At 42.3% G+C, this 27,799-nt stretch overlaps 1 protein-coding gene across 1 annotated transcript; it reads left to right on the forward strand.

Annotated features, from left to right (window-relative positions):
* Window positions 1–27,799, forward strand: IYD (iodotyrosine deiodinase). Its single transcript, XM_077811790.1, has 5 exons — window positions 1–187; window positions 14,966–15,160; window positions 17,900–18,059; window positions 19,532–19,688; window positions 27,617–27,799. Exons 1-5 carry the CDS (start codon window positions 1–3, stop codon window positions 27,797–27,799), a joined length of 882 nt encoding a protein of 293 aa, XP_077667916.1.

Below are 27,799 nucleotides of genomic sequence, written 5' to 3' on the forward strand. Positions count from 1 at the left end.
ATGGAACGCTTTTCTTCCCTGACCCCAGTCTTTATAGCAATTATATGTGTTTTGATTGGGATAATACTGAAAAGCAACAGGAAAAGCAGGAAGAAAGGGAAGAGTGAAACTAAAAATAAATCTGAATCTCGCCCATGGGTGGATGACGACCTCAGAGACAGCACTGACCTTCATGTAGAGGAAGAAGGTAAGGAAAACAGAACTCTACTTTGCATTTTTGTGTTTAATTTTCATCTGTTGGTATGAATAGGGGAGACACGATCCTCTGGACTAATTAGACAGAGTTAGTCTGCGACATAGCTTTGCTGCTACAATGCACTGTAGTACTTCGAGTAGTACAGAGATCACAAATTCTACCTCTGGCAGAATAAGTCAGACCATCCCAAAGTAGCAAGTACTGGGCAACACGATTAGCTTAAATAAAGTAATTAATTGTGGGTCAGATTTTCTCTGAGATATAATTGTGAGAGGGGGCTAAAGAAGAGGAAATTGCCTCTCATTATGTTAGGAATGTAGGACTGGGATCTGCTTGGAAGTATGCTGGGGGTCAGATTTTTCAAGAAATAGGTAGGCAGAGAATTTGAACTTACAAAATGTGGCATTGATTTTTGCACTGGAACCGCTAGCCAAGGCCTCTGTACTTATGTGGCGTCTCTGGCCTATGCTAGCAGATCCTGATGCAGTATTGGTATGTAAGTGTGTATGTGCACAAAATATACAGTTCCTCCTTTTTGCTCTTTGAATATACTTTCTAAGTTCTCTCTGTTTTTTCTTAAACTAATGCTGCAGATTTTTGCCCCCTGTAATTTTTAGAGCTCTTTTAAAAACTCTCATTTGATGTAAACTACTGTTTCAGCCATTGTGGTTTTAAAGTTTTATATTTAGGTTTTTATCTCATAATGATACATGCTCTCCCAGAGCCCATGTCTCCAATTCTTCAAACTTCAACCAGTTTTCTGCTCCTCTGTCTGTTGCTAATGAACATTACCTATCTATTTCACAAGCCTTTTCAAGTTTCATTTACTAGTATCAGGTTTCAGAGTGGTAGCCGTGTTAGTCTATATCAGCAAAAATAACGAGGAGTCCTTGTGGCACCTTAGAGACTAACAAATTTATTTGGGCATAAGCTTTCATGGGTTAGAACCCACTTCACAGATGCATGGAGTCAAAATACAGGAGCAGGTATAAATACATGAAAGGATGGGGGTTCCTTATCCTGCTGTTAATTGATGTATCTCATTAGACTGACCTCACACTTGGTAAAGCAACCCCCATCCTTTCATGTATTTATACCTGCTCCTTGTATTTTCACTCCATGCGTCTGATGAAGTGGGTTATAACCCACAAAAGCTTATGCCCAAATAAATTTGCTATTTACTAGTACGTATATCCAAAATCTCAATAATGGAACCTCATTAAGTTGTAGTCACTGTTTCCTAAATTATCTATAACTTTTTACAATAATCACTTCATCTACCATAACCTCCTTACACAATGTAAAAACTAATCCCCTACAAAATTAACAAAGTCCTTTCCTTTTATCACTTTATGCTTGAATATTCTAGTTAAACTGTGGCAAATTAAAATCCCCGTGGCCAATTAAAGTGATGATCTGTGAATTCTCAGTGTGGCACTTTGACTATGAATGTTTCCATCAATTTAAAACGTACATTTTCTAAATAAGCAAAAAAGATATAAGTCCTTCAAGAGGGACCTTAGTGCCAACGGGTCATATTTAAAATGTTTTACATTTTTTCTTTTACTTGCTTCTTTTTTTTTTAAATGCCAGTAATTTAAAATGGGCCAACTTAAAATTTTGTTCAAAATATTCAGAGTCAAATTAAATTTAACTTTCATATGCAAACAGATATTTTTGTCCTGTTAGAAAAAGGGAGATTTTTAGACAACCTTCCTCCATTTACTGTATCTATAACACAACAAACATCCCCCTAGTACAGTAGGATTTTTTCACTTTTGAACAATAAGCAATAATCCCTCCTCCATGTGCTGTGAGGCTGTCATAAATATAAAGGGAAGGGTAAACACCTTTAAAATCCCTCCTGGCCAGAGGAAAAACCCTTTCACCTGTAGAGGGTTAAGAAGCTAGGATAACCTTGCTGGCACCTGACCACAATGACCAGTGAGGAGACAAGATACTTTCAAAGCTGGAGGGGGGGAGAAACAAAGGGTCTGGGACAGAACAGGAATGGAGTCTTAGAATTTAGTAAGTAATCTAGTTAGATATGCGTTAGATTATGATTTCTTTAAATGGCTGAGAAAATAAGCTGTGCTGAATGGAATGGATATTCCTATTTTTGTGTCTTTTTGTAACTTAAGGTTTTGCCTAGAGGGATTCTCTATGTTTTGAATCTAATTACCCTGAACGGTATTTACCATCCTGATTTTACAGAGGTGATTCTTTTTTACCTTTTCTTCTATTAAAATTCTTCTTTTAAGAAACTGAATGCTTTTTTCATTGTTCTTAAGATCCAAGGGTTTGGGTCTGTGGTCACCTATGCAAATCGGTGAGGATTTTTATCAAGCCTTCCCCAGGAAAGGGGGTGTAAAGGTAAGGGAGGATTTTGGGGGGAAAGACGTTTCCAAATGGGCTCTTTCCTAATAATAATAATACCGGTGTTAGACGTTTGGTGGTGGCAGCGAAAATCCAAGGGCAAACGGTAAAATAGTTTGTACCTTGGGGAAGTTTTAACCTAAGCTCAGGAGGTTTTCATGCAGGTCCCCACATCTGTACCCTAGCATTCAGAGTGGGGAAGGAACCTTGACAGAGGCTTAAAGTCCAACGTCGCTGCCAGGCAAGCACCCCTTTTTATCTCTAGAGAAGTTAAAAGAGCAAAGCCACAATGTGCTCTGAGCAAATTCTGCTCTGCTTCAGGGATATCCCAGAGATTTACATAGAACTGAGATCAGAATATGGCCCTCCCTGTAGTGATTTATTGAGCTAGTAATGCCTTAATTAAAGGTCAGATCATACTCCCTTTGAAATCTGTAGTAAAACTTCCATTGACTTCAGTAGGTGCAGGAACAGAGTCCCTGGTTATTAACAGAGTTTCCATTATAAACTATATTTTATTTAAATAGCTTCACTCACTTTCTTACGCTCATTTCTACCTGAAATGTCTCCTGTTTGACCTGTAGTTAGAGGAAAAGTTGTTCTGTGGAAAGTTTCAGTTGAATGGAATCAGGTACTGTTAAGATGTTGTCAACAATAGAAATTGTTCTGCTATAACTATACTGGTATAGTTAAAGCAGTACAACCTCCCTAGTGTGGATGCCGTTGTATCAGTATAAAAGTGCTTTATATCTGTATAGCTGCTTTCACACTAGTGCCCGGCCTACACTGCAAATGCTTTGCTGGTATAGCTATGCTGATATAGCAATACTGGCAGAGTCCCCTCATGTAGATGCAGCTTATGCTGAGAGGAGTTCTGTCAGCATAATAACACCGTTTCCCCAAATGACACTAGCTACACTGACAGAAGCTCTCTTTCATCCACGTAGCTGCAACTACAGTGGGGGTTGTGCTGGTTAGCTGTGTTGGCTATAGGGTGTGGGTTGTTTCAAACTTCTGACCGACATAGCTATGCCAACAAAATCATAATGTAGACCTGGTTTACAGCTATTTTTGTAAAAATAAATAAATCACACCTCTAACCAAAATAGTTATGCTGGTAAAACTTCCAAGCAGAGACCAGGTCTAAGATAAGGGACTTGGAAAATAAAGTCTTACAGTTTTGGAAAAAAAAAATTATTATGCTTCTTGTTCAACCATATTTGAGAAGCAGCTTGGTGTAAAACTGCACCGGAAAAACTGACCAGCAATTCTCCACCAGTGGTAGCAATGAAGGAGGCTGTAGTACAAACAGGGCTCAAGTGTTACCTTCCCCACTGCCCAGGGTGGGCCCTGTCTGTCATTGTACTGGTTGTGAATTACGGGTCTTAATTTTCCTAGTGAAGACAAGACCAAGGAGAGGTAGAACGCAGTGTCTTTTATTTTATTAATTTTTTTAACCCAGATGGAATATTTTTAATTTATTTGCTACAAACCCTCAACTCTGCAAGAGCTATTTCTGCTGTTTTCTGTGATGTGGACCCGTGTTCATTAGCAACTGGCTTGAGACCTCCTATCCAGTTCACACCCATCAACCAAAAGCCATCAGATGGGAATGAATTTTGGTGAAAATACCAACATAGGTGTAGAAAATATCAATAAGATGTTACAATTTTGCAGTCAGAGGGCATCTGGAATTGCTGTCCCCACTTTGTGTGAAAAAATATGGTTATGATAACTCTGTTTTCCTAGTTAAAATTATTGCTTGTTTATTGTCTAAGAGATTAAACTAAACCAAATTGAGGCCATTTTAATTCTGAACAAGAGAATGCTCACAGAGGTTTAATGCAGTTTAACTAATCCACTTTAAAACCATACGTTAGTTAATTCCAATAAACTTTCCTGAGCATCCTTATGTAGACAAGCCCTAAGTTTCATTTTTCTTCCTGGTTCTTGGAAGAAGCCACTCAACCCCACTGAAGCTGCTTTACTGTGTCATGAGCAAGAGAACACACATGTTGCAAAAGAAAGAAGGGAAAATAATATGATGCTAGTTTGATGGACAAGTGACAGCTGCTATGTAGCACACAGCAAGGCAGAAGAAGGAGACAGGGTCATCTTCTGTGAACCAAGAAGTAAAAGAGATGTGGGGCCGTACAGTTCAATACAGTACAAACTTGGTCTATACTGGACCATGACTCTCAATTTTTTAATAAACTGGGGGTAAGTTGCCTGGACATAAAGCAAACCACACATAGGTAGTGTTTTTACTGAATCAGCACCCATAAGACTCAAGTGATATTCTTTGTATCCATTAGCACTAGCACTTGCTTATCCATCCATCCATCAATCCATCCATCCATCCAGTGAGCCTAAAAATGGTGCAGTGCTTTGAAATTGACATACCTTTTGAGTAGTAACAGACTAGGTACAGTTAGTTTTACTGCTTGGCTGGACTCACCAGAGCTGCTTAATGGAATTAAATTGCAGAGTGTGAAAAGGTTAGATGCCACGGAGCTTTTTGTTGTTGTTCTTTCTCCGGTTTAAGAGAAGAATATTGCTTGGAGCCATCCGAATACCAATCATTTGCTAAGTGGAAGGCACACAGTACATTCATTTAGTGTCACGAGTATCAGCACAGCAGATCTGTTTGCTCTTCTATTTCTATCTCCCTAGAAATTTCCTCATTTGTGTAGATTTTGTAGGCATGTGAGATTTTCTTCTTCTCTACATCTACAATAGCTATTTGAATCCGTCACAGCCATGTTCCAAGGCACTGTTCTGTTACCAAAATAGCACTATGAGCACTTCAGTATTGTTGAAAGCTATGGTAAACATATGTCTTTAACCTTGCCATGAACAATGAAAGAGACTGAGCACCTCTTATAGCAAGAAACTGTGAATTTCATAGCTGCAGTACATAGTAACAGAAACCCAGATTTTTGAAGGTATTTAGACATTGCTGCGCAGAGTGTTTCAACTCCTAACTGATTTCGGAGACTAAATCTCATTTTCAAAAGGGATTTAGACACTTATGAGCCTAAATCCAATTGCCAATCAATGAGATTTAGGCTCCTAAGTGTCTAAATCCTTTTTGAAAATGAGATTTAGCCTCCTAAATCAGTTAGGCGTTACGACACCTAAATGCCTTTAAAAATCTGGGCCAAAATGCTTTGCCTCTGTAAGCAGAGTCAGGATGAGCTCTACCCTGACATCTGGTGGCGAGTCATGGTGGGTTGTGGAAAAGAACCTCAGCGGCTGATCTTATTTGCATAGGCACACTCACCCTGCCTAGATGGTCACTTTGGCCGTTGTAGGAGCCCCAGTTTCTCTGTTATTGGGGCAGGAATAAACTGTTGTTATCCTGATTATGTGAATCAAGGACAGTGGAACTGTACTTGGCCTTTTGTTATGATGGAGGGACTCACCATCAACTAAGCAGCACTCGCTAGGCAAGGGTCATGCGTTCCAAAAACCCAGTGAATGGAGAGAGGCTGGGGACAGGTATTAATACTTGGTGGTATGGGGCCCCTGCTGAGGGCCTTACATGCTAATTGCACTTCCTCCTCTCTCCACTGTGGAATATCAGAGTTAATTTTGATTCTATTAGGAGTTTAGTTATAGGCTGCTGAGCTGAATTAACTTTGGGCTAATGGTGCACCATTACTGAGGCTCCCCTAGTACAAACCGAAATCACAAAAGAGCTAAACTTACTAAGAGCTGAAATCACTGAGTGTTGTGTTAAGTATTGGGGGAGCCTGAAGATATATGGCAGAGCAGAGCAATTTGTCAGATGCCGGGAGCAGCTCATGGGGGCGGCTGGCAGAGCAGAGTCCTATGGAGAGGTGAGGCAATCAGCCTTGGACCATGTAAGGTGCCCCTTAACACCCCCCATCTCCACCCAGGTTGGGAGGTAAAACTCTGCAGATAAACTTTCAAACTTTGGGGCTGCCCTGACCAGGGACAGAGACTTTTGTGTCTTTGGACTTTTGGGACTTTGGGTGCTTTTGGGTTGCTGGACTCAAGAGCCAAAGGGAAAGGACACGCCCCAATTTGCTTGGGGTGGCTTTTTTGCTCATAGGTTGTGTTATGAATCCTGTTGGTGGTGTTTCCCCAACATAATGCCACATTGTTTCTCTCTGTTATTAAAAGACTTTTTGCTACACTCAGAGTCTGTGCTTGCGAGAGGGGAAGTATTGCCTCTTGGAGGCGCCCAGCAGGGGTGGTATATATTTGTCCCAGGTCACTGGGTGGGGGCTCGAGCCGGTTTTGCATCGTGTTTTTGGAATGGAACCCCTAGATACTGAACCCGGCCCTTGTTGCTGCCAGCTCTGATGAGCAGAAGGGTTACCCTCCAACTCATTGAAATTTTTACAGTTATTCCACCTACATCTAGACTGTTGCTGAGACAAGTTCAGACTAGTGAGTCCACCATTAACTATTAAAAGTTCAGGATCTTAATATACAGATCACCTCTGAAATGTCTTCGTAATCTTTGTATGCGGTGTTGTTGTAGCTGTGTTGGTCCCAGGATATTAGAGAGACAAGGTGGATGGAGGTAATATCTTCTTCAGGCCTGAAGAAGAGCTCTGTGTACACTCGAAAGTTTGTCTCTCTGACCAACAAAAGTTGGTCTAATAAAAGATATTACCTTGCCCACCTTGTCTCTTCATAATCTTTCCCAGTTAACTATTGCCATATTCCATTAAGACACAAGTCGGGAAGAAATGCATGTCTTTTTCTGGAGCAGATGTTAAGATCAGTGGAGATTTGTGATAATGGAAAGTAAGCAAGTGAAATTGCTTTGTAAAGATGCATATAAAGCCAATTTACAGTAAGAGACAACGATCATTCAAAACAAAGTGAGCTGTTCTTACCCTTGTTGCCCTAATCATCCACTGAGATCATTAGCACTGGCAAGAGTGTGCTACAGTTATATAGAAGAGGCCCTATGTTAGTGAAGCCTGATTCTGGCAATATACTCTCGTTAAATGCACTCACCATTTCTTCTAAAAGTGTAATGCATGTATACAGTGTAATTTATAAGACCTAAAGAGGAATCTCTCCACCTCTCAACTACTGCTTCTGCTCCCATGAGGTTGGCAATGTTCAGAGGTCTTCTTTTCATGTCAGTACATCACCTCTTATTATGATATTAGCTGTTGTGAATTATACAATAATGAACTTCAGCATATGAAGAATACAAACTGTTCATCTTAATTCTGTACCATTTGACACACCTCTTTTATTAATGGCTGTGTTTATGCCTTGTAATAGCTTACATATTAGTGTAGTTATCCCTCTAATAATTTTTTTTGCTGGTTTTGCAATAGGCTTACAAAGAGTGCTGACAAAGCAGGGCATTCTGTTCATCGACCTGCTTAAGAGCCAAGGTCAGACCAGTAGGTCTCCTCCAACAATTGGCCTAATAGAAAGTGCAGTACATTTCATGGGTGGTGTTTCTTTAATTCTGAATGCCAGACTAATCCTCACTGTAAGGAGGCAACTAACAAGAGAGAATGGGGGCTACCATTTTCTAGAGTCCTCTTCATATGGATATGTTAGGGTATTTTCTCCAAACACATTTCAGTTTACAAAAACTCACTACAGACAAATTGATAGGAATGATCTCTATAGCATGTCAGCGTCTCTGTTGCTTTAGATATAGTATTAGGAATCAATACAGTCTGTCTTGTTACTTCCACAAATACACCAGTCTGACACACATCTAGAACTGGGTTTGAAACCAAATGCCAATTGTGGGCCAAATTCCATCTTCAGATACGTGCACAACTCCCGTTGACTTCACTAGGAGTTGTGTGCAGCACATGTAAATGAGGGCAGAATTTGGCCCTTTTAGTTTTGGGAATGTGTGTGATCAGGGTAACTGATTTCTTTTACAGAAGTACCAAGGGTATGATAAAGATGTGTGAATGTGCAGTTGATCAGATATGGAGCCAGCAAAGGACACTGATCAGTTAGAAGCAGCGGTGTGCTGAAATCTGATTCACAGTGGCATCCTTAACTGGTGTCATTTTATGTCTCTGTGGACTGCTTACATATTGTCTTTGTGAAGTTTTTATGGAGTGCTTTGGGTCGAGGTTACCAGAAGATGGTTCCACCATGTAAACCCCAATTTCTTGTGTGCCAGGTCCAAGGAGGAAGGGAGCCGTCAGCCCTGCCCATCTCTCTTTTCTCTCTCCTCCCCGTCCCCCCCCCAACCTGCTATCTCCCAGGTGTTCACAGCCCAGTGTGTGGTGCTCCTGCTGCTCTTTGGTGGTGACCGCTGCAACTTTACAATGTTTGTCCTAATTAGTATTTTGGCATGCTGCCACCATATTCCTGAGGAATGAAAAGGGAGAGAAAGAAAATCACCATTTTTTAACAGTTTGTAACTCAGCAAGAACTGAAGGGAATTTCATGGGACAAACGAGTCACCTCTGTAGCTTGAGGATTTTTCCCTTTCTGAATATTAAAGACATGCTACAAACAATGGAAATGTGAGAACTTTTGAAGTAAAAGTCATCAGGATCCTTTAAAATGGAAAGTGTTAGGCCACCTAAATATCAGGGCTGCTCTCAGCTCCCCCTATAACACAGTTTGCATAAGATGCATAATAACTACCTTGGAAGGATATGCATTCTCCTTGACGTAGAGGTTTTCTTTTTCATGTTGGAGATCAATAATGTTCCAGCAAAAATGTTAGTCTCTTACTTTTTACCCTTGTCCTTGTGCCAGCTCCTTACAAATAATGTATGCACATGGTAAATGAAAATGAAATGTTACAAATATTGCAGTGATTTCTTTTTATGTACAATGAAATGCATATGGTCCAAAGTCCAGAATCTTTTTGGATTCTAAGTATGAAATTGGATAGGCTGCAATGCCTCCCATTTGCTAAGCTATCCTTGAAAACATTTTTAAACCTGTTTATAGAATGAGCAAATACATTGAATGGGTCCCCCAAAAAACTTCATAGACTAAAAGTGAGAGAGAATTTCTTTTTGAACCTGTTCAAGATCATATAGCGACCCTCTTGGGACTGTGTAGTATCCCCTTTATTTTGGAATAATAGCCAAATGACAATTAATGAGATCATAAAAGAAAATATTCCAATTTTTTCAATTCTCTATCTTGGCAGATGACTTAGTATTACTGAATGTCCATTATATAACGGCTAAATGGGTTTCACTAAATTTAATAATTGCAAAAAAATAAAACAAGTTTTATCCTAAGAAGTCTTATATGCTTGTGGAATGTATAAGGGGAGGAGTGGATCTCCGAGCCAACAGAAATCTCATCTTATCGAAAAAATAAAAGGCAAGATTTCAGTGAAATGTAAGAATAGTTTTTAGGTTTTAAGAAAGGGAATAAATGATATGGCTAGATTCTCGCTGGAAAGTATTAAGGGAGACTATGCTAGGCTGTGGAAGATGCTTAAGGAAATCGAAGCTCAGGTGATCTTTTGTGGGATTCTGCCTGTTCCTAGAGAAGGGCAACAAAGGTGTGACAAGATTATGACTATCAATAGATGGCTTAGGCAGTGGTGCTATAAGGAGGGCTTTGGGATGTCTGGCCACTGAGAGGCATTCATGGACAGAGGACAGTTCTCTTGGGATAGACTTCATCTGAGTAGGGAAGGAAATAGACTTCTAGGATGGAGGCTGGCACAACTGATTAAGAGAGCTTTAAACTAGGAATTTGGGGGAGATGGTTGGGAGATGTCCACGCCAGATTTTAGCATTGAGAGGGAAGAAAATGAAGTAAGAAAGGATATAGCCATGGGTAGGAGAATGTATACAAGGAGGAAGGGTAGTGTGGATGCCAGCCTAATAGGTTATACTGGCTGTAGAATGACCGTGCCTAATAGGATACAGAATGTGAGTGAGGCCAAACAGCAAAAATTAAGATGTTTGTACACCAATGCGAGAAGCCTAGGTAACAAAATGGAGGAACTAGAGCTACTGGTGCAGGAAGTGAAACCAGATATTATAGGGATAACAGAAACATGGTGGAATAGTAGTCATGACTGGACTACAGGTATTGAAGAGTATGTGCTGTTTAGGAAAGACCGAAATAAAGGTAAAAGTGGTGGAGTAGCATTGTAGATCAATGATGAGGTTGAATGTAAAGAAATAAGAAGCAATGGAATGGATAAGACAGAGTCTGTCTGGGCAAAAATTACATTGGGGATTTTCCACTGAATGCATCCAATGAAGTGAGCTGTAGCTCACGAAAGCTTATGCTCAAATAAATTTGTTAGTCTCTAAGGTGCCACAAGTACTCCTTTTCTTATTGGGGAAGAAAACTACTAGAGCCTCCCCTGGAATAGTGCTTGGGGTGTGCTATAGACCACTGGGATCTAATTTGGATATGGATAGAGCCCTCTTTAATGTTTTTAGTATTTAGTATTGGAAACTGCGTGGTGGAATGGAAACTGCGTGATCATGGGAGACTTTAACTTCCCAGATATAGACTGGAGGACGAGTGCTAGTAATAATAATAGGGCTCAGATTTTCCTAGATGTGATAGCTGATGGATTCCTTCATCAAGTAGTTGCTGAACCGACTAGAGGGGATGCCATTTTAGATTTGGTTTTTGTGAGTCGTGAGGACCTCATAGAAGAAATGGTTGTAGGGGACAATCTTGGTTCAAGTGATCATGAGCTAATTCAGTTCAAACTGAACAGAAGGATTAATAAAAATAAATCTGCAACTAGGATTTTTGATTTCAAAACGGCTGACTTTCAAAAATTAAGGAAATTAGTTACGGAAGTGGATTGGACTGAAGAATTTATGGATCTAAATGCAGAGGAGGCCTGGGATTACTTCAAGTCAAAGCTGCAGAAGCTATCGGAAGCCTGCATCCCAAGAAAGGGGAAAAAATTTATAGGCAGGAGTTGTAGACCAAGCTGGATGAGCAAGCATCTCAAAGAGGTGATTAAGAAAAAGCAGAAAGCATACAGGGAGTGGAAGATGGGAGGGATCAGCATGGAAAGCTACCTTATTGAGGTCAGAACATGTAGGGATAAAGTAAGACAGGCTAAAAGTCAAGTAGAGTTGGACCTTGCAAAGGGAATTAAAACCAATAATAAAAGGTTCTTTAGCCATATAAATAAGAAGAAAACAAAGAAAGAAGAAGTGGGACTGCTAAACACTGAGGATGGAGTGGAGGTCAAGGATAATCTAGGCCTGGCCCAATATCTAAACAAATACTTTGCCTCAGTCTTTAGTGAGGCTAATGAGGATCTTAGGGGTAATGGTAGCATGACAAATGGGAATGAGGATATGGAGGTAGATATTACCATATCTGAGGTAGAAGCGAAACTCGAACAGCTTAATGGGACTAAATCTGGGGGCCCAGATAATCTTCATCCAAGAATATTAAAGGAATTGGCACATGAAATTGCAAACCCTTTAGCAAGAATTTTGAATGAATCTGTAAACTCAGGGGTTGTACCGTATGATTGGAGAATTGCTAACATAGTTCCTATTTTTAAGAAAAGAAAAAAAGTGATCCGGCTAACTACAGGCCTGGTAGTTTGACATCTGTAGTATGCAAGGTCTTGGAAAAAATTTTGAAGGAGAAAGTAGTTAAGGACATTGAGGTCAATGGTAAATGGGACAAAATACAACATGGTTTTACAAAAGGTAGATCATGCCAAACCAAACTGATCTCCTTCTTTAAGAAAGTAACAGATTTTTTAGACAAAGGAAATGCAGCAGATCTAATTTACCTAGATTTCAGTAAGGCGTCTGATACCATGCCACATGGGGAATTATTAGTTAAATTGGAAAAGATGGGGATCAATATGAAAATTGAAAGGTGGATAAGGAATTGGTTAAAGGGGAGATTACAGCGGGTCCTACTGAAAGGTGAACTGTCAGGCTGGAGGGAGGTTACCAGTGGAGTTCCTCAGGAATCAGTTTTGGGACCAATCTTATTTAATCTTTTTATTACTGACCTCGGCACAAAAAGTGGGAGTGTGCTAATAAAGTTTGCGGATGATACAAAGCTGGGAGGTATTGCCAATTTAGAGAGAGACTAGGATATCATACAGGAAGATTTGGATGACCTTGTAAACTGGAGTTATAGTAATAGGATGAAATTTAATAGTGAGAAGTGTAAGGTTATGCATTTAGGGATTAATAACAAGAATTTTAGTTATAAGCCGGGGACGTATCAATTAGAAGTAACGGAGGAGGAGAAGGACCTTGGAGTATTGGTTGATCATAGGATGAGTATGAGCCACCAATGTGATATGGCCATGAAAAAAGCTAACGTGGTCTTGGGATGCATCAGGCGAGGTATTTCCAGTAGAGATAAGGAGGTTTTAGTACCGTTATACAAGGCACTGGTGAGACCTCACCTGGAATATTGTGTGCAGTTCTGGTCTCCCATGTTTAAGAAGGATGAATTCAAACTGGAACAGGTACAGAGAAGGGCTACTAGGATGATCTGAGGAATGGAAAACTTGTCTTATGAAAGGAGACTCAAGGAGCTTGGCTTGTTTAGCCTAACTAAAAGAAGGTTGAGGGGAGAAATGATTGCTCTCTATAAATATATCAGAGGGATAAATACCGGAGAGGGAGAGGAATTATTTAAGCTCAGTACCAATGTGGACACAAGAACAAATGGATATAAACTGGTCATTGGGAAGTTTAGACTTGAAATTAGACGAAGGTTTCTAACCATCAGAGGAGTGAATAGCCTTCCAAGGGAAGCAGTGGGAGCAAAAGACCAATCTGGCTTTAAGATTAAACTCGATAAGTTTATGGAGGAGATGGTATGATGGGATAACATGATTTTGGTAATTAATTGATCTTTAACTATTCGTGGTAAATAGGCCCAATGGCCTGTGGTGGGATGTTAGATGGGGTAGGATCTGAGTTACTACAGAAAATTCTTTCCTGGGTATCTGGCTGGTGAATCTTGCCCATATGCTCATGGTTTAGCCAATGGCCATATTTGGGGTTGGAGAGTGGAATTTTCCTCCAGGGCAGATTGGAAGAGGCCCTGGAGGTTTTTCGCCTTCCTCTGTAGCCTGGGGCATGGGTCACTTGCTGGAGGATCTCTGCTCCTTGAAGTCTTTAAACCACGATTTGAGGACTTCAATAGCTCAGACATAGGTGAGAGGTTTTTCGTAGGAGTGGGTGGGTGAGATTCTGTGCCCTGCGTTGTGCAGGAGGTTGGACTAGATGATCATAATGGTCCCTTCTGACCGTAATATCTATGAATTTATGAAAGGGAAAGAGGTAGAGACCGGCAGTACATGAGCTGATGTAGTCAGTAATGCAGACACAAAAACATTATAAGAAAATTACCACTCTGTCTTCTTTTCTGTGTTTTGTTCAACTTAGAAAAAACATTGTTAGTTAAAAATCCTTTTTTTTTTTTTTTTTAAGTCACACTTTCTACTTTCTGGGTCCATTAGGGATGAGACTAAGTTGGTGGAATTGTTATTAACATCTTTAAGCACAGTTTGCTTGGCTGATTTGGGCCAGGCCCAGGCTAAAATTGTTATGACTAGTTCCCATCGGCCAAACAAACTGGCCCTGAGCCTCCTCTCACCTACACAAGTGCAAATTAGGAATAAATTCACTGAAGAAGTCAATAAAGTTATGTCTGTGTAAACAGATGTGAGTAGAGAATCAGGCCAGCTGTGTGTTAATGTATGCTAGCAGGAAGCATTTTAAATCAATGTTTTATCTCCAGTTTAGTATGGGTTTGTCACAAGTGTAGATGCCCCTCTTTCCCTCTCCCAATGCTGTCACACAGAAAAAGCACTCTGAAACCACAGACCTTAACCACAAAGTCACATTTGAACTGAGCTCTGCATTATAGCACCTTTAGTATGAGACATGACCATGGACAGAGGCTGGCAATCAGCCCCAAAAGGAAATTTCACATGTTTGTAATTAGCCCTTTCTTGACTTTGTTCGTTTGACCTTTTAGGGGTATGCTTCGGGTGAAAAAAGTGTAGCACTCACATTTTATTTTTGTTAATTTAGCTGAATCTTCGCTATAATGTATTCTCTCTTTCACAGCAAGGTCTTATTCTTTAACCCAGTTTTCTGGATGCATTGATTGAAGCACAACAGGTCATGACTTGATGATGGGTCACACAAGGAGTCAGTGGCTATAGCATGATTAGAACCTGGAATGCTCCTGGTCATTTGTTTTAAACAGCCTCTTTATTCAGTGCATTTTACAACTAGAGCTGGAGATTAATGCTCTCTGTCATCTGGCAGCTAGGAATTCTGGTTCTCCAGTGAGGTACAGGTACAAATTTAGGTTAAAACATATTACGGTGATTAATGTCAAATATATTTATGGCTTCGTCCAGCAAGAAGAAAATCCTTACCACAGTGCATGCATTCTGCTCCTTCTTTACAGATGCTGATGGCGACTGGCAGGGATTAGATGAAAACATTGCACATGTCCCTTTCTCTGCTGAGCGTTACTCCGAGGATGAAATGATTAAAAGGTCAAAGGAATTTTATGAGCTTCTCAATAAGAGACGGTCTGTCAGATTTATAAGCAATGAGCCAGTCCCCAGAGAGGTCATTAATAATGTCATCAAAACAGCAGGTATGGTACTGAATGAATGAATCTCTTGAGAGTGACAGAAGCACTGGTCTCCTGCTCCTCAAATGCATAAGATAAGAGTGATATGGAAAGACATAGGGAATTAAATCTTAGAAGATGCCAACCATGCTCCTAGTTTTAAATGCAGGCCTATTGAATCGGCACTGAATAAGTATTCAGAAACACTTGAATAGCACCAATGTGACTACCAGGGTAACCTTTGGAATCCTAACCAAGGTCACATGGCTGGGATTGGGAAATACATTTTATTTCTTTGCCAGAACTCCTGTGTGTCAGTCTCTTACTGCAGGGCCAGACTCAACTCCGCTGTAATCCCATTGACTTCAGTCAGGGATGAATTTGACCCCCATTATTTATCTTGTCCTAGAATTTGACTGCTTTTAGTAAAGCCTAAAATTGTGAGAAGGATTAGAGTAGGTTTCAGCAGCCTCAAGCAGGATTACTAATACAGAGATCCCAGCCACTATTTGCAGTGGATTGTTTCCGTGTTTAAAAATCTGTGAGCTGTTTTGTTACTGTACCTGCATTTAAGAAGATGGTGATGTATTTCAATTAGCTGGCAATCATTAAAAAACTGAACATGTTCTGGCACATGCAACAAAATGAACAAGCTTGCAGCATAGATGAAGTTCTCTGAAAGCTTTGAGGAGTGGAGAAAGGGGAAAAAACAATCATAATCAGTTCTTGTCTGACTCTCAGGAGAAACAAAGTAATTGATAAACCACATTTAATTTGGGAGCGAGAGTGGTATCTTTAAATAGTTTGTTCATGGTGTATCTCAAACTTAAGCAGGGCTTTGGTTAGCAAATGGTCATTTGTTTCTAAGACCTACAAACAGTTAAAACTGTTTAAAAGAGGGGCAGGGGAGCACAGTCCATTCAGTCAATATGAAGATCTGATCAAGCTCTTTTATACCCACTTTACTTCTTTAAGGCATTTAAGTCTTGCAAAATGTGTTTATTCTATAGCTTTGATTTTATTCGTTTTCAGTCAGTTAAATACTCTTTCCACTGTATTTGTGCATGGCAATCAGGACTGAGTGAACAAGTTCAGATTTCATAAACACTTACATGTGCCAGCTGCCTTTGGGTCTGTCAGATCAAACCTGTATGCTCTTTGGCAGATGTTTGCATCCTAATATTCCTATTCTTTGTGTAAATTGGAAACTCATTCCTTTTGGCTGCTAGGATGGTTTGCCCGAAGGCCATCAGCATTTTTTCCCTGAAGCCAAACAAAGCCTTTGGTTTTAATTGGCTATATATTCAGGCTGGTTGATGCTTTACTTTGATTTTAATACATTGCATTAGTATTACTATTTGGCACTTAGATGCCTGCTGACAGGCACCTTACATGTATGAAATTTAAAAAATATCTAAATTCTTTCTTCTCATTTAAAGACAGTAATTGGAACAGACATTAGATAGGAACTAACCAGTGGATTTAACATGTCTGACATTGATCAGAACTGTGATGGCGTAGTCTCCTCTTAAAGGCAGTATTGCCTAGCGATAGTCTATCCCACCACCTGGTGTAGCTCTTCAAGAGTTAAAAGGTCCAATTATAGATACAAGGAACTCGGAGATACTGAGAGAAAATTGGTCCTGGGAGTAAGAATGGTTTAGGACGAAACCTTGTTCTTTAGGGACCTGGGGCCAGGAGCCTTGCAGAGAGGGTGGGGCAAGGCTTCCCTCTCTCCCAGCCAATGGAGGATTAGCTGGGAAAAGGTGACCAGTATAAATGCTGCCTCCTTCCTCATAGCAGTACAGGTGCCTGCAGATACTGAAGGGAATTAAGAAGGCTCCTCAATTAGTAGGGAACAGACATCAGCAGCAGAAGACTGCCAAACCCTCTGAGTCTGAGGATTAAGTGGGGTCAGCTGAGGTATAACAACTGCTTGAATTACCCAGCTCCTAAGGAGAAAAATAAAGATTGAGAGTAACCCTGAAGGGTCTGGTAACAGGATTTCAGGGGCAGGCTTCAGAGGAACCTTGAAAGCCAGAAGAACCTTTTGAGACTATTTGGAACTTTTTGTTATGGATCATTTTGTAGGAGGTTTTGTAATAAACAAGCCCAAGGCAGATATAATTAAGACAAGCATCAGGAGTGCCTGAAGTGGACGGACAGTAACTACAGGGGGTGTGAGTGATTGCTGGACACAGACTAGAAGGAGATTAGTCTGTAAAAGAAAGCTTACTGGAACTGCTGAGGTTTTTATCTGTATTCAGTTTTATTACCGTACTAGACATAGACTTGTGTGTTTTATTTTATTTTGCTTGGTAATTCAGTTTGTTTTGTCTGTTACTACTTGGAACCACTTAAATCCTATTTTCTGTATTTAATAAAATCACTTTTTACTTATTAATTAACCCAGAGTATGTATTAATACTTGGCGGGAGCAAACAGCTGTGCATCTCTCTCTATCAGTGTTATAGAAGGAGAGTGAGGCAGAGAGTAAGTGCAGTACCACATTGATGCTGCAGGAGGCACTACAGCACAGGCATGCCCTACAACAGGAACTGTAGGCTTTCCTCCATGAAGAGAATGAACTGAGACTATCAACATCAATGGATATGAATACCTTCTTTCCCATTTGGTCAGCTTGCTTTCTTATTGCTCTGTAATTCAGTCCTGTATCCCCCAGAAAGATGATCTGACTCTTCATTTTTTTCCCCTTAGCATTTTGTTGGTTGATTTTTAACGTTTGCATTTATTTGCGTAAAGGAACTTCTCCAAGTGGAGCACACACTGAGCCTTGGACCTTTGTGGTAGTGCAGGATCCTGAAGTAAAACATAGGATTCGGGAGATCATCGAAGAGGAGGAGGAAATAAACTACAAGAAAAGAATGGGAGACCGATGGGTTAATGACCTGAAGAGACTGAGGTACAAAAATCAAGGCAAATAACGGGCCAAGATTTTTCAAAAGTGACTTGAGAGTTTTGAGTGCCTGACTTGAGACATCTTGAAAGAACCTGATTTTTATAAAAGGATGAGCACCCACCTTGTCAAAACTGGCCCATTAAGTGTCTCAAGCTGAACACCTGAATACTGAGCCACCCAAAATTGTTAGTCAGTTTTACAAATCTTGGGCAAGGTAAATAAATAAATTTTAACTGCAAGCAAGAAAGACAAAAGAAAAGGCCTGTTAGGGAATTTTATTCACACTAGCACTGCTTGTTTTTCCTTACTTCAAGGAAAAACAGAATTATTCAGCTCAGTTTAAAATCCTATTTTTTTTTAGCCTTTTTGAGCATTCTGGGGGTTATAATGGATCACAAATTGAATATGAGCTAACAACGTGATACAGTTCAAAAAAGGCTAATTGGAGTGTTGTATGTCATACACAGGAGATAATTGTCCCACTCTTCTTGGCACTGGGGAGGAGGCCTCAGCTGGAGTACTGTGTCTAGTTGTGGGCACCATACTTTAAGAAAGATGTGGACACTTTGGAGAGAGTCCAGAAGACAGCAACAAAAATGATAAAATGAGGAAAGGCTTTTCAAAAAGCATGTTTAGTTTTGAGGAAAAGAAGACTGAGGGGGCACCTGATAAGTCTTCAGATATGTTAGGGGCTGTTATAAAGTGGGTGGGGATCAATTGTTCTTCATGGACACTTATTTATTTATTACAGTGGTAATTATTATGCTGGTGCAAGATCAAACTAGATGTGTACTATGTATGTAATTAAAATATCTCTCTCTTTGCATAATGAGATGAGATATACATGAAAATAGGAGGAAATAGCTCTCTTTTATATATCATTTTAGGCCATCTCATAAATTCCTATAACAACATATATGGAACCAAAGTGACTGAAGCACAAAAGAGATGACCTAGACAAGGACAGGTCAATGATCTAGGTTAGATGGCCATGTACTACACAAAATAGCTTTAAAACTTATCCAAAGTTCCCAAGTCCGTGGCCCACCAGTAAGCACCACTGACTACAGTGGGAGTTATAGAAACCCAGAAATTCTGAAAATCATGCCACTGTCTTAGTTCCCAGTGCCTGTGGGTGAGTGCTCATGAGGTCAGTCCTCAGGTAGGAGGGGATATATCTGCACTATATTCTCATGCAACTGCACACTAGAGAGCAGGCAAGTAAAATCTTTCTCTCATCCAGCCATAGACTGAGAGTGCTGGGACCCAGGGTTCTAATTCAGACCTGTTTCTAGGAAAACATCCAACAAACTTCATTTAAATGTTGTTTAAGATCAATAACTAAGAAGTAGCTTAAAAAACACCTGTTATAGCTGTTGTACATCTGTACCAACCTTTTATAGCCAACACATATATATGATAGTGAAAACAATGAGACAGCAGAATAAATGTCTTCAAAAATCACCTTTTTGCAGAACAAACTGGATAAAAGTATACCTGGATACAGCTCCCTACCTGATCCTCATTTTTAAGCAGGTGTACGGGATGCTTCCCAATGGCCAAAAGAAGACCCATTACTACAATGAGATCAGTGTTTCTATTGCCTGTGGTCTTCTCCTCGCTGCACTGCAGGTACGCTGACAGCATGCCGTACAGTCAGAGTTGGTATAAACTAGGGTTGGGTTGGGCTGGGTAAGAATAGAACTGAACCTTTGCCCCAAACTTGGATTAAACCCAAATCTTATTTTTGAGGTTTGAAAAAGCTTAACTTGCTATTTTAAAAACAATAAAAATAAAAAAATCACTCAAGTGAAAGTTTGAAGCTGAAATGTTCATCTATTGATAGCATGCATTGTCATGGAAAAAATGACATTGTGGACTAGTTAGATATAGGCCCAACTTTGAGAAGGTAAATCTTTCTCCATCCATACTGGCTAACAGTAAGAAGAACTTAATTTAAGCAATGTGCTTCGTTTTATTTGCACCTCCTTTTAGACAATAAATTCAGGTGCATACAGGTTTAATACTGTCTTATTAATAGAGCTGCAGTAGATACCAACTTAAGCACTCATAACTCTTGTACTACACTAATAATGATGCTAGGGTTCTCAGGTTACCAGTATGTCAGTCTTAAAATGATATGCCATTACCATAACACAACTTCCTTTCATGAATCCCCAGGACAGTCTTACTTTGAGATCAGTTTTAGTGTTGCTATGCCCGTTATTTGGGGGGCGGGGGAAAGCAGGCATATGTTTTGTTTAACAGCCCATGCAGTTTGTTGTTTTGTTCAAGGCATTTCTAAAGATGAATTTATTTCTAACAAGTTTAGAGCTCTGAACTGTATACACTGGACAATCAGATTGTTTGACTAGTCTCTCAACATTTAATTCTAGTTCTTATGTCTAATGTATACAAAAATGTTTAAATAGTGATTTTTTTTAAACTGTTAAATCATTAATGGAGCACAATAACAGCAAGCCAATGCATTACCAGACTCTTCTCTTTTAGTCTAAATTTTTCCAAACCCTTCGTTCTGAAGGAAAATCGTCACAGCAGGAAATCTGAGGAGGGAGCAGTGCACGAGATTTAATTGTAATCCTGGTTTGTTGCTCCTCTGCAACTGTGTATGGGTACTGTATGTCTATACTGCAATGTAAGCCAGGCTCAGACTCAGGCTTGAGCCAAAAACCCCTTCTGTCTACACACAAATCTCTCAGTCTCTGGCTTGAACCTAGGACCCAGCAAGGGTGGAGGGTCTGAGCCTATGACAGGCCGTGACCCATGGTTCAAGCCCTATTGTTTTGCAGGGTAGATGCAGCCCCACTTGACTCAGGTCTTGAGGAGACTGCCAAAAGTATCCAACAATCTCATGGGACAACTGCCTTTATCCTCTATTCTAAGAATCTCCAATTAACTCAATTGAAAACGGAAGCCATTCCTCTTGGTGCACAGCAGCAGCTCAGTGAGTCAGTGTTAACCCTTCCATTGTCTTCACTGAGCTGCAAACACCATCTGGGAGCCTTCTGTGTTTGCAATGGAGACTGAACAGAACAAGCCTTTTCCAAAGTGCGCTGCTTCATGGTGATGGGAGCACAGCCAGCTTTGGTGAATCTCTGGTGCGAGGCCAACAAAACTGTGGTAAAACTTTAGTAAAAGTACCAAGAGTGACCATGCATACCAGCAAACTGCAAAGAAACTGGCAGCTTTGCCAATTTACTGGACTGTGCAAGGAGCGGATTAAGCAGCTCAAGAGCAAATGCCGGAAGACCAGGGATCAGATCCACACCTCAGGCAACTCACTGGCACCCTGCCTGTTTTATGAGGTGTTAGCCTGGCACTGCACCCAGGACAGAGTAAACTGTGGTGCATAATGGCCTGGTCAGCTCGGATGTGACCTGCCAGTTGCAGAATCTAGCGTGGGGAGTGATGGGAGCCAGCAGACACTGAGTGAGGACCATGAAGTCACTCTGTTGCTGAGGCGGGTCCCAGAGCAAACTTTGGAACAGGATCAGTGGCAACTTCTGGGTCCATACTCTGAGGAGCTGTTTGATGCCCCCTCAAGGAACAGCAGCAGATATGGAAGGGACAGAAGCCGCCGCTGAGCCTGGTAAGTGTCTGGCTCCAATTTAATATTTATTGCTACAGGAGGGGTTTCCACTATATAGATCAATGCAAAAGTTCTGAGAAGCTCATTGTAGCCGCTAATGGCAGATTGTATCACAGTGCCTTGGCGCACCCCTCCCCCTCATGTGGAGTTCAAAATGGCAACCAGGAAATGCAAATAGTAAAGAACAGCTCTAAAAAGTATTTTTATTGGAAAGACACCGATTTTTGCTATGGCCACTCCTGTTTCTTAAAAATAACATTATATTGCCATGCCTTTGTTTACTGCTCTGTAATCAATCAATGGCCTATGGACCTTCCCGGAAACTGTGTATGTGTGTGTTTGGGAAAACGTGATCCATTTTCAAAACTAGTCCATTTCAGTTAGAGGAAGTCCATAAGTGACAATCATCTATCCCAAGTCTGACTGGGGTTTGACTTTTTGCCAAGAAATGTGAGCGTGGGGAGGAGAAAGGCTGTGGAGTTCTTTGTGTTCTTATGCAGCCATAACAGGGTAAGCCCTGTGGAAGCTAATGCAGCCTGTTGATTTCCTCATGAATTCTGACCCAATCCCAGGTGCTGATAGCTGTGAGCAGGAACCCCAGATAGGTAGTCCGGTTGTGGGGAAGGGCGTATTTTCCAAGGCCACTTTGGTAGATAATTAGACCACTCTACTCACAGGGCGATTTACACCTTACGTGCCCCTAGGCACAGCATCTTCAGCACCCCCACCTCCTGCCTACAGCTGACCTTCGTGTTTTCCATAAAAAATGAAACTTTTAATGCACTTAACTTTTAGGCCCCCATGAATGCTGGCTCCCCAGGCATGTGTCTACTGTGCTTAATTGGAAATCCAGCCGTGTCCACTCATAGATGTGCTGCTCAGTTATATTGGAATACTCCAGCTGCATACACTGCAGGTTTCCTACCATCAGCTTTGCCAATATGCCGCCGCAAGAACAGTTACGGCCTCCAAAATGTGAAAGGCTTGAAAGGACAGAAAAAGGTTTTTGTAGTAAAGTCACAGACTGCCTCCTTACCCCACCATAAGTAGTTCTGCAATTTTTGTAAAACAAAAACAGATTAGAATTTTTAACTTACCATTGTCTCTGCATTACTTTCACCAGGCCGTGTCCAGGGAAATGAAACATCCCTTTCACAATATATTGCAGTTCAGTTTTGAAATGTGGAATTTCAAGGACCTAAAATGTTACAAGAATTAATTCTGTGCTCCTCCCCTGAGCTTTTTGAGACAGTGACACTGTCTTGTCCCGTTTCAGGCCCCCTGTTTCAGGCCCCCTCTACCGGCTGCTGTACCTCCACAGCTCGACCCCTGACGGTGTAGTTCAGGCCTGGCCCCAGCGTACCTTCTGGACTTTGTTCCAAGAGAAAGCATTTCCATGATGAATTTATGGTTCAACAAGCAAGGCCAGTACCAGAAACAGAGGGACTTAAGACTGGGGAAGAAGCATGCCAAGAGGCAGGAGGAAGGCTGAGGCTTTCTGCGCAGCTAGAGGACAGTGTTTCAGTGTGGGACCAGGCACTTGCTACACAATTCCTGGTTTTTTGGAAATGTTCTTTTGTAACTGTTTGGATGTTGTATGGGAAGTTGCCTGCATGGCAATGGGTGACTGTTGTACTGTTCTGACACATTTATAAATAAAGCCTTTTATCTCATCAAAGTTTATTGCTATCACTGCATCTCATCATACAATCATGAATTGAAATAATAAAGCTAAACACATGACTGGGAACAATTAGGAATTAATAAACAAACACTATTCCTCTATACAGTTAGGTACAGCAAGCCACTCTTCAATCACTTAGAATCATAGAATATCAGGGTTGAAAGCTCAGGAGGTCATCTAGTCCAACCCCCTGCTCAAAGCAGGACCAATCCCCAATTTTTGCCCCAGATCCCTAAATGGCCCCCTCAAGGATTGAACTCACAATCCTGGGTTTAGCAGGCCAACGCTCAAACCACTGAGCTATCCCTCCCCCCAGCACTTCCTTATATGAATACATATTGTGACTCATCCTCCACCCCCATTTCATAAGTGGTCATGTCATTAATAAGTACATTGCATGGCAATCAAGCCCCCACCCCCCAAGCACTGAACCCACCCCAAAGCAATTAGCCCCATACCTCCCACCGCAAAAGCACATTCATAGAGTACTATTCCCCCTCTTCCATGGGGCCAGGCAAGTCCATAAAGTGGGAGCACAAAGCATCCCTGACTTCTAATGCCTGGATTCACCCGTGCCAGCTGTGGTAGGTGCATTTTCTGGCTGAGGGCACTGATTCAGCAGCCCCTCACTGTCATAGGTCCATTCAGGGGGAAATGGCTCACCTCTGGCTCCACAAAGATTGTGAAGAGCACAGTACGGTACAGTAATGCAGACAGCACCGATGACACTGGCATCTAAACATGTCTGTAGACATCTCCAGTGGGATCTCAATCTGCCAAAAGCACATTCAGACAACCATTCTACATCTGCTCATCGTATAATTAAACCATCTTTTGTCAGGACCTCTGAAATCAGAGCATGTTTCATAGGCCAAGGCAAAAGTGGGCACATAGGGTTCCCCAAAATAATGGTAGGGACAGTAATTACATTTATGACCATGTCATTTGGTGGGAATAGTGTCCCAGCCTGTCCATGAATGTAGACTCCTGATTGGTAAGAAACCCTGACATTGTGAACTTTCCCAATGCAGCCTACATTGACATTCATAAAGTGATCTCTGTGGTCCACGAGGGCCTGCATAACAATGGAGTAGTTCCCTTTGCACTTTATGTACTCACAAGGTCCTTGAGGAGGGTAAACTATGGACACACGACTCCCATCAATGGCCCTGGCACAGTTTGGAAACCCCATTCTCTCAAAGCCAGCAATTACCCCAGGAATAGCTTTGTATGCCCGCCATCTTGGAGTTAACCCAATGCCTGACTGCCTCAGAAACCTCTGCCACTACTGTACCCACTGTCAACTTTCCAACACCAAACTGCTTGACCATGTTCTGGTTGGAAGCTAGCTACCCCAGACTGCTGACAGCAACCTGCTTCTGAACTGGCAAAGGTGCTCTCATGCTTTTAGGTTGAAGAGTTGGGACAAGCTGCTCACAAAGCTCCAGAAATGTAGCTTCTTCATGCAAAGAAACCCACTGCTGTCATCCCAGGTCTCCATGACAATGTGATCCTACCAGTCTGTGCTTGTGGCCCAGCACCAGATACACCAATCTTTGTAGGGGGCATCAGTGGCTATATGGAGTGTAACAAGCAGCATCAGCTAGTGTGAGCCTGCCATGCCAGGTTACTCTTCCTCCTCCTCTTCCTGCTCCATCCAAAGCTCTGTCACACACCTTTGGTGGATCAGAAAACATTGCCAAAATGTCCACTAGTGCCTCATGGAAGTTCTGCCTGTTTCCTGACACAGGAGTGAAAGTACAATCAAGAAAACTTCTGAAGTCTCCTCCATGTTGGTTGGCAGGCTGCGTTGGCTGCCTATAACTTCCTGTAACATGCAGGGTGGGCAGTACAGTTTTCCCACAGTGCACCAGTCAAAGGGCCAGAGCTATCACTTTTCGGGAGAGTGCTAGGAGTCTGGGATCTGGTCGGTTTGACTCGGGGCTGCATGCTGCACTGTGGAAGCCGGAGCCCCAGGTTAGAAAATTCTTAACGTAGGATTAAGAATCAGTGTAGATGCTCAGGCCCTGGGTTCTCGAACACAGGTCAACTGATCTGAATCTTGCTAACCCTGGTCTCACATTGCAGTGTAGACATACCCTATGTGACTCTCCACTCCCCCTCCATGTAACTGCATACAGAGGGGGTGCAATGAGGATGTGGCTAAAGGAAAAAGGGCAGAACCTGCATTTTATGTCCCCCAATGGCATGGTGCTCTCCTCTACTCACAGACATCCTGCTCTTAAGTTACTCTAGGTGTCTCTAGAGTTAGTTTGTCAGCCATCGTCCCCAGCCACAGAGACTTGTATTGCACACCTTGCTCCCTTTCCCAGTCAGAATTAGTGGGTGTAATCAGGCTCCAGATTATCTCCAGTACCACCTTAGCCAATGCCTCATCCAGCCTGACTCTCGATGCTCCCTGCCAGCTCGAGAGTGGCCCTGCTCCTCAGGGTCACTTGTCAAGCTCAGAGGCAGATTAAAGTTTCCTGGGGCCCTGGGCCAGAGCAAGTAGGGGCCCCTTCGCACCCCTTTTGCCTGTAGCCCTGACCACAGCCCCAACCCTTTCTGCCTCTTCCCCAGGGCCCACTCCTATTCCACCCAGGGTCCCCTCCATTCCCCTCCCTTATTGCAGCCCCGAAACCCATTTTGCTCCTTTTTGCCTCCCCCCCACCCCCACCCCCGCCCCACTGCAGCCCCAAGACAGGAGACTCTCCATTCTGGCACCACAGCCCAGGGCTCAGCGGGGAGTGAGAGCTCCTCCAGTCCCAGGGCCACAGCAGGGGGGCTGAGTGCGGGGCTTCCCTTGCTGCCCCATGGCTTCTTTCAGGTGCGGGGTGCTGGGGCTTCCCTTGCCTGGGGGCTTCTGCTGGGGACGGGGTCAGGGGCCACTGGGAGGGGCTTCCCCACCCCGCCTGGTGCTGCTGGCGGGGAGCGGGGTTGGGGCACAAGATTCCCCTGCCTGGCACTGTGGCCATGGAGCAGGGTCAGGTTGCGAGGGTTTCCCCTGCCCCTCCGCCCAGCGACTGGGGCTCTGGGCTTCCACCACCCAGCAGTGGATTTTCTCCGGGGCCTCCCAGTTGGATGGTACCCCTGGCATGAACCCCGTTGGCCCAGTGGCAAATCTGACACTGGCCCAGCTTCTAGAAATTATTTTATACTCTTTCAGAAGAGAGCCAGCCCTATGACTCCACAATACTTAGTACTACTTCAGCTAGCACTCTGCCTCTTCAGAGCACTAGACAGGCTATTTCAACAGGAGGTGCAGCCTGTGAAAATGCCATAAAACTGGCTCTCCTTTAAACTTAGTATATGCCCTTTCATTCTAAAGCACTCCCAGAATGCTTAACCAATTAAGGACTGGGCCATGTTCCGCTTAAATCCACGTGCACAACTACCATTGAATCAATGAGAGCTGTATGCTCATGTCATGTCTAGTATCTGATCTGAGTGTTTGGTGTAATGCTTCATTTCCTTGTGGGATTTCATATGGGAGGACTGGGGAATAAGTGAATGGGTTTAATGAATGGCTCTGGGTTTTTAAAAACAACCACCTCCCATTCCACCCACACCCCCAACATTTTCATAGAAGATGACAGGCTAATCCTGTTTGGCACCTCCTGAGAGGCATGGCACTAAAGATGCAACCCCTGGGGAAAGGGGAAAAGCTTTAAGTCACCTTTGTGCCCTCTGGATTCTGGGCTGCTGCAGGAACTGAAAAAGCCCCGGATGTAAGTTTGAGCAGCCCACAGGATTGATCTAACTTCCAGCAGCCTCCTCATAGCTGCCTTAGCTCAGAATCCCCGTAACACTGAGTACTAAGGTTAGGTCCCTTCCCATACTCATCTACCTTGAGGCCTGCGAGGCAATAGGCTGCATAGGACTGCTTATGCTAGCCTATGCTACTCCCACAGTGGAGGAGTTCCTTTTGACTCCTTCGCTGCCCTCTAGGCTGCTGGAACCATGGGCAGGGGCTGGAGTGAGAATTGGCCTCTGAAAATCAGTGGTGGCGAGGTGGGGGGGAGCGGAATGTGCCATTTGCCCAGCAGCCTGGTGTGTTTTATTTTAAGTAGGGTAGGAAATCTCCTTTGCTCCTGGTAAGGCTACAAATACGTTAGAGATGAGCTTTAAAGGTTTGAAGCGTGTGAACATGTTTGGACTGTAAAGTAGGAAGATGGGCATGGAAGGTCAGCTACAAACTCAGAGGACTGAATTTTATTTCATTCAGTTTAAACTGCACCTTGCCTCTGTTTGTCTGTCTCATTCTAGAACGTCGGTCTGGTCACAGTGACCTCTACGCCTCTGAACTGTGGCCCTCGCCTCAGGGTGCTGCTCCAACGCCCAACAAACGAGAAGTTACTCTTGCTGCTCCCTGTTGGGTACCCCAGCAAAGACGCCACCGTGCCTGATTTGACACGAAAGCCACTGGACGACATTATGATGGTTATATGA

This window comes from Eretmochelys imbricata, chromosome 3, assembly GCF_965152235.1.
Source record: "Eretmochelys imbricata isolate rEreImb1 chromosome 3, rEreImb1.hap1, whole genome shotgun sequence".
NCBI classification, from domain to species: domain Eukaryota; kingdom Metazoa; phylum Chordata; order Testudines; family Cheloniidae; genus Eretmochelys; species Eretmochelys imbricata.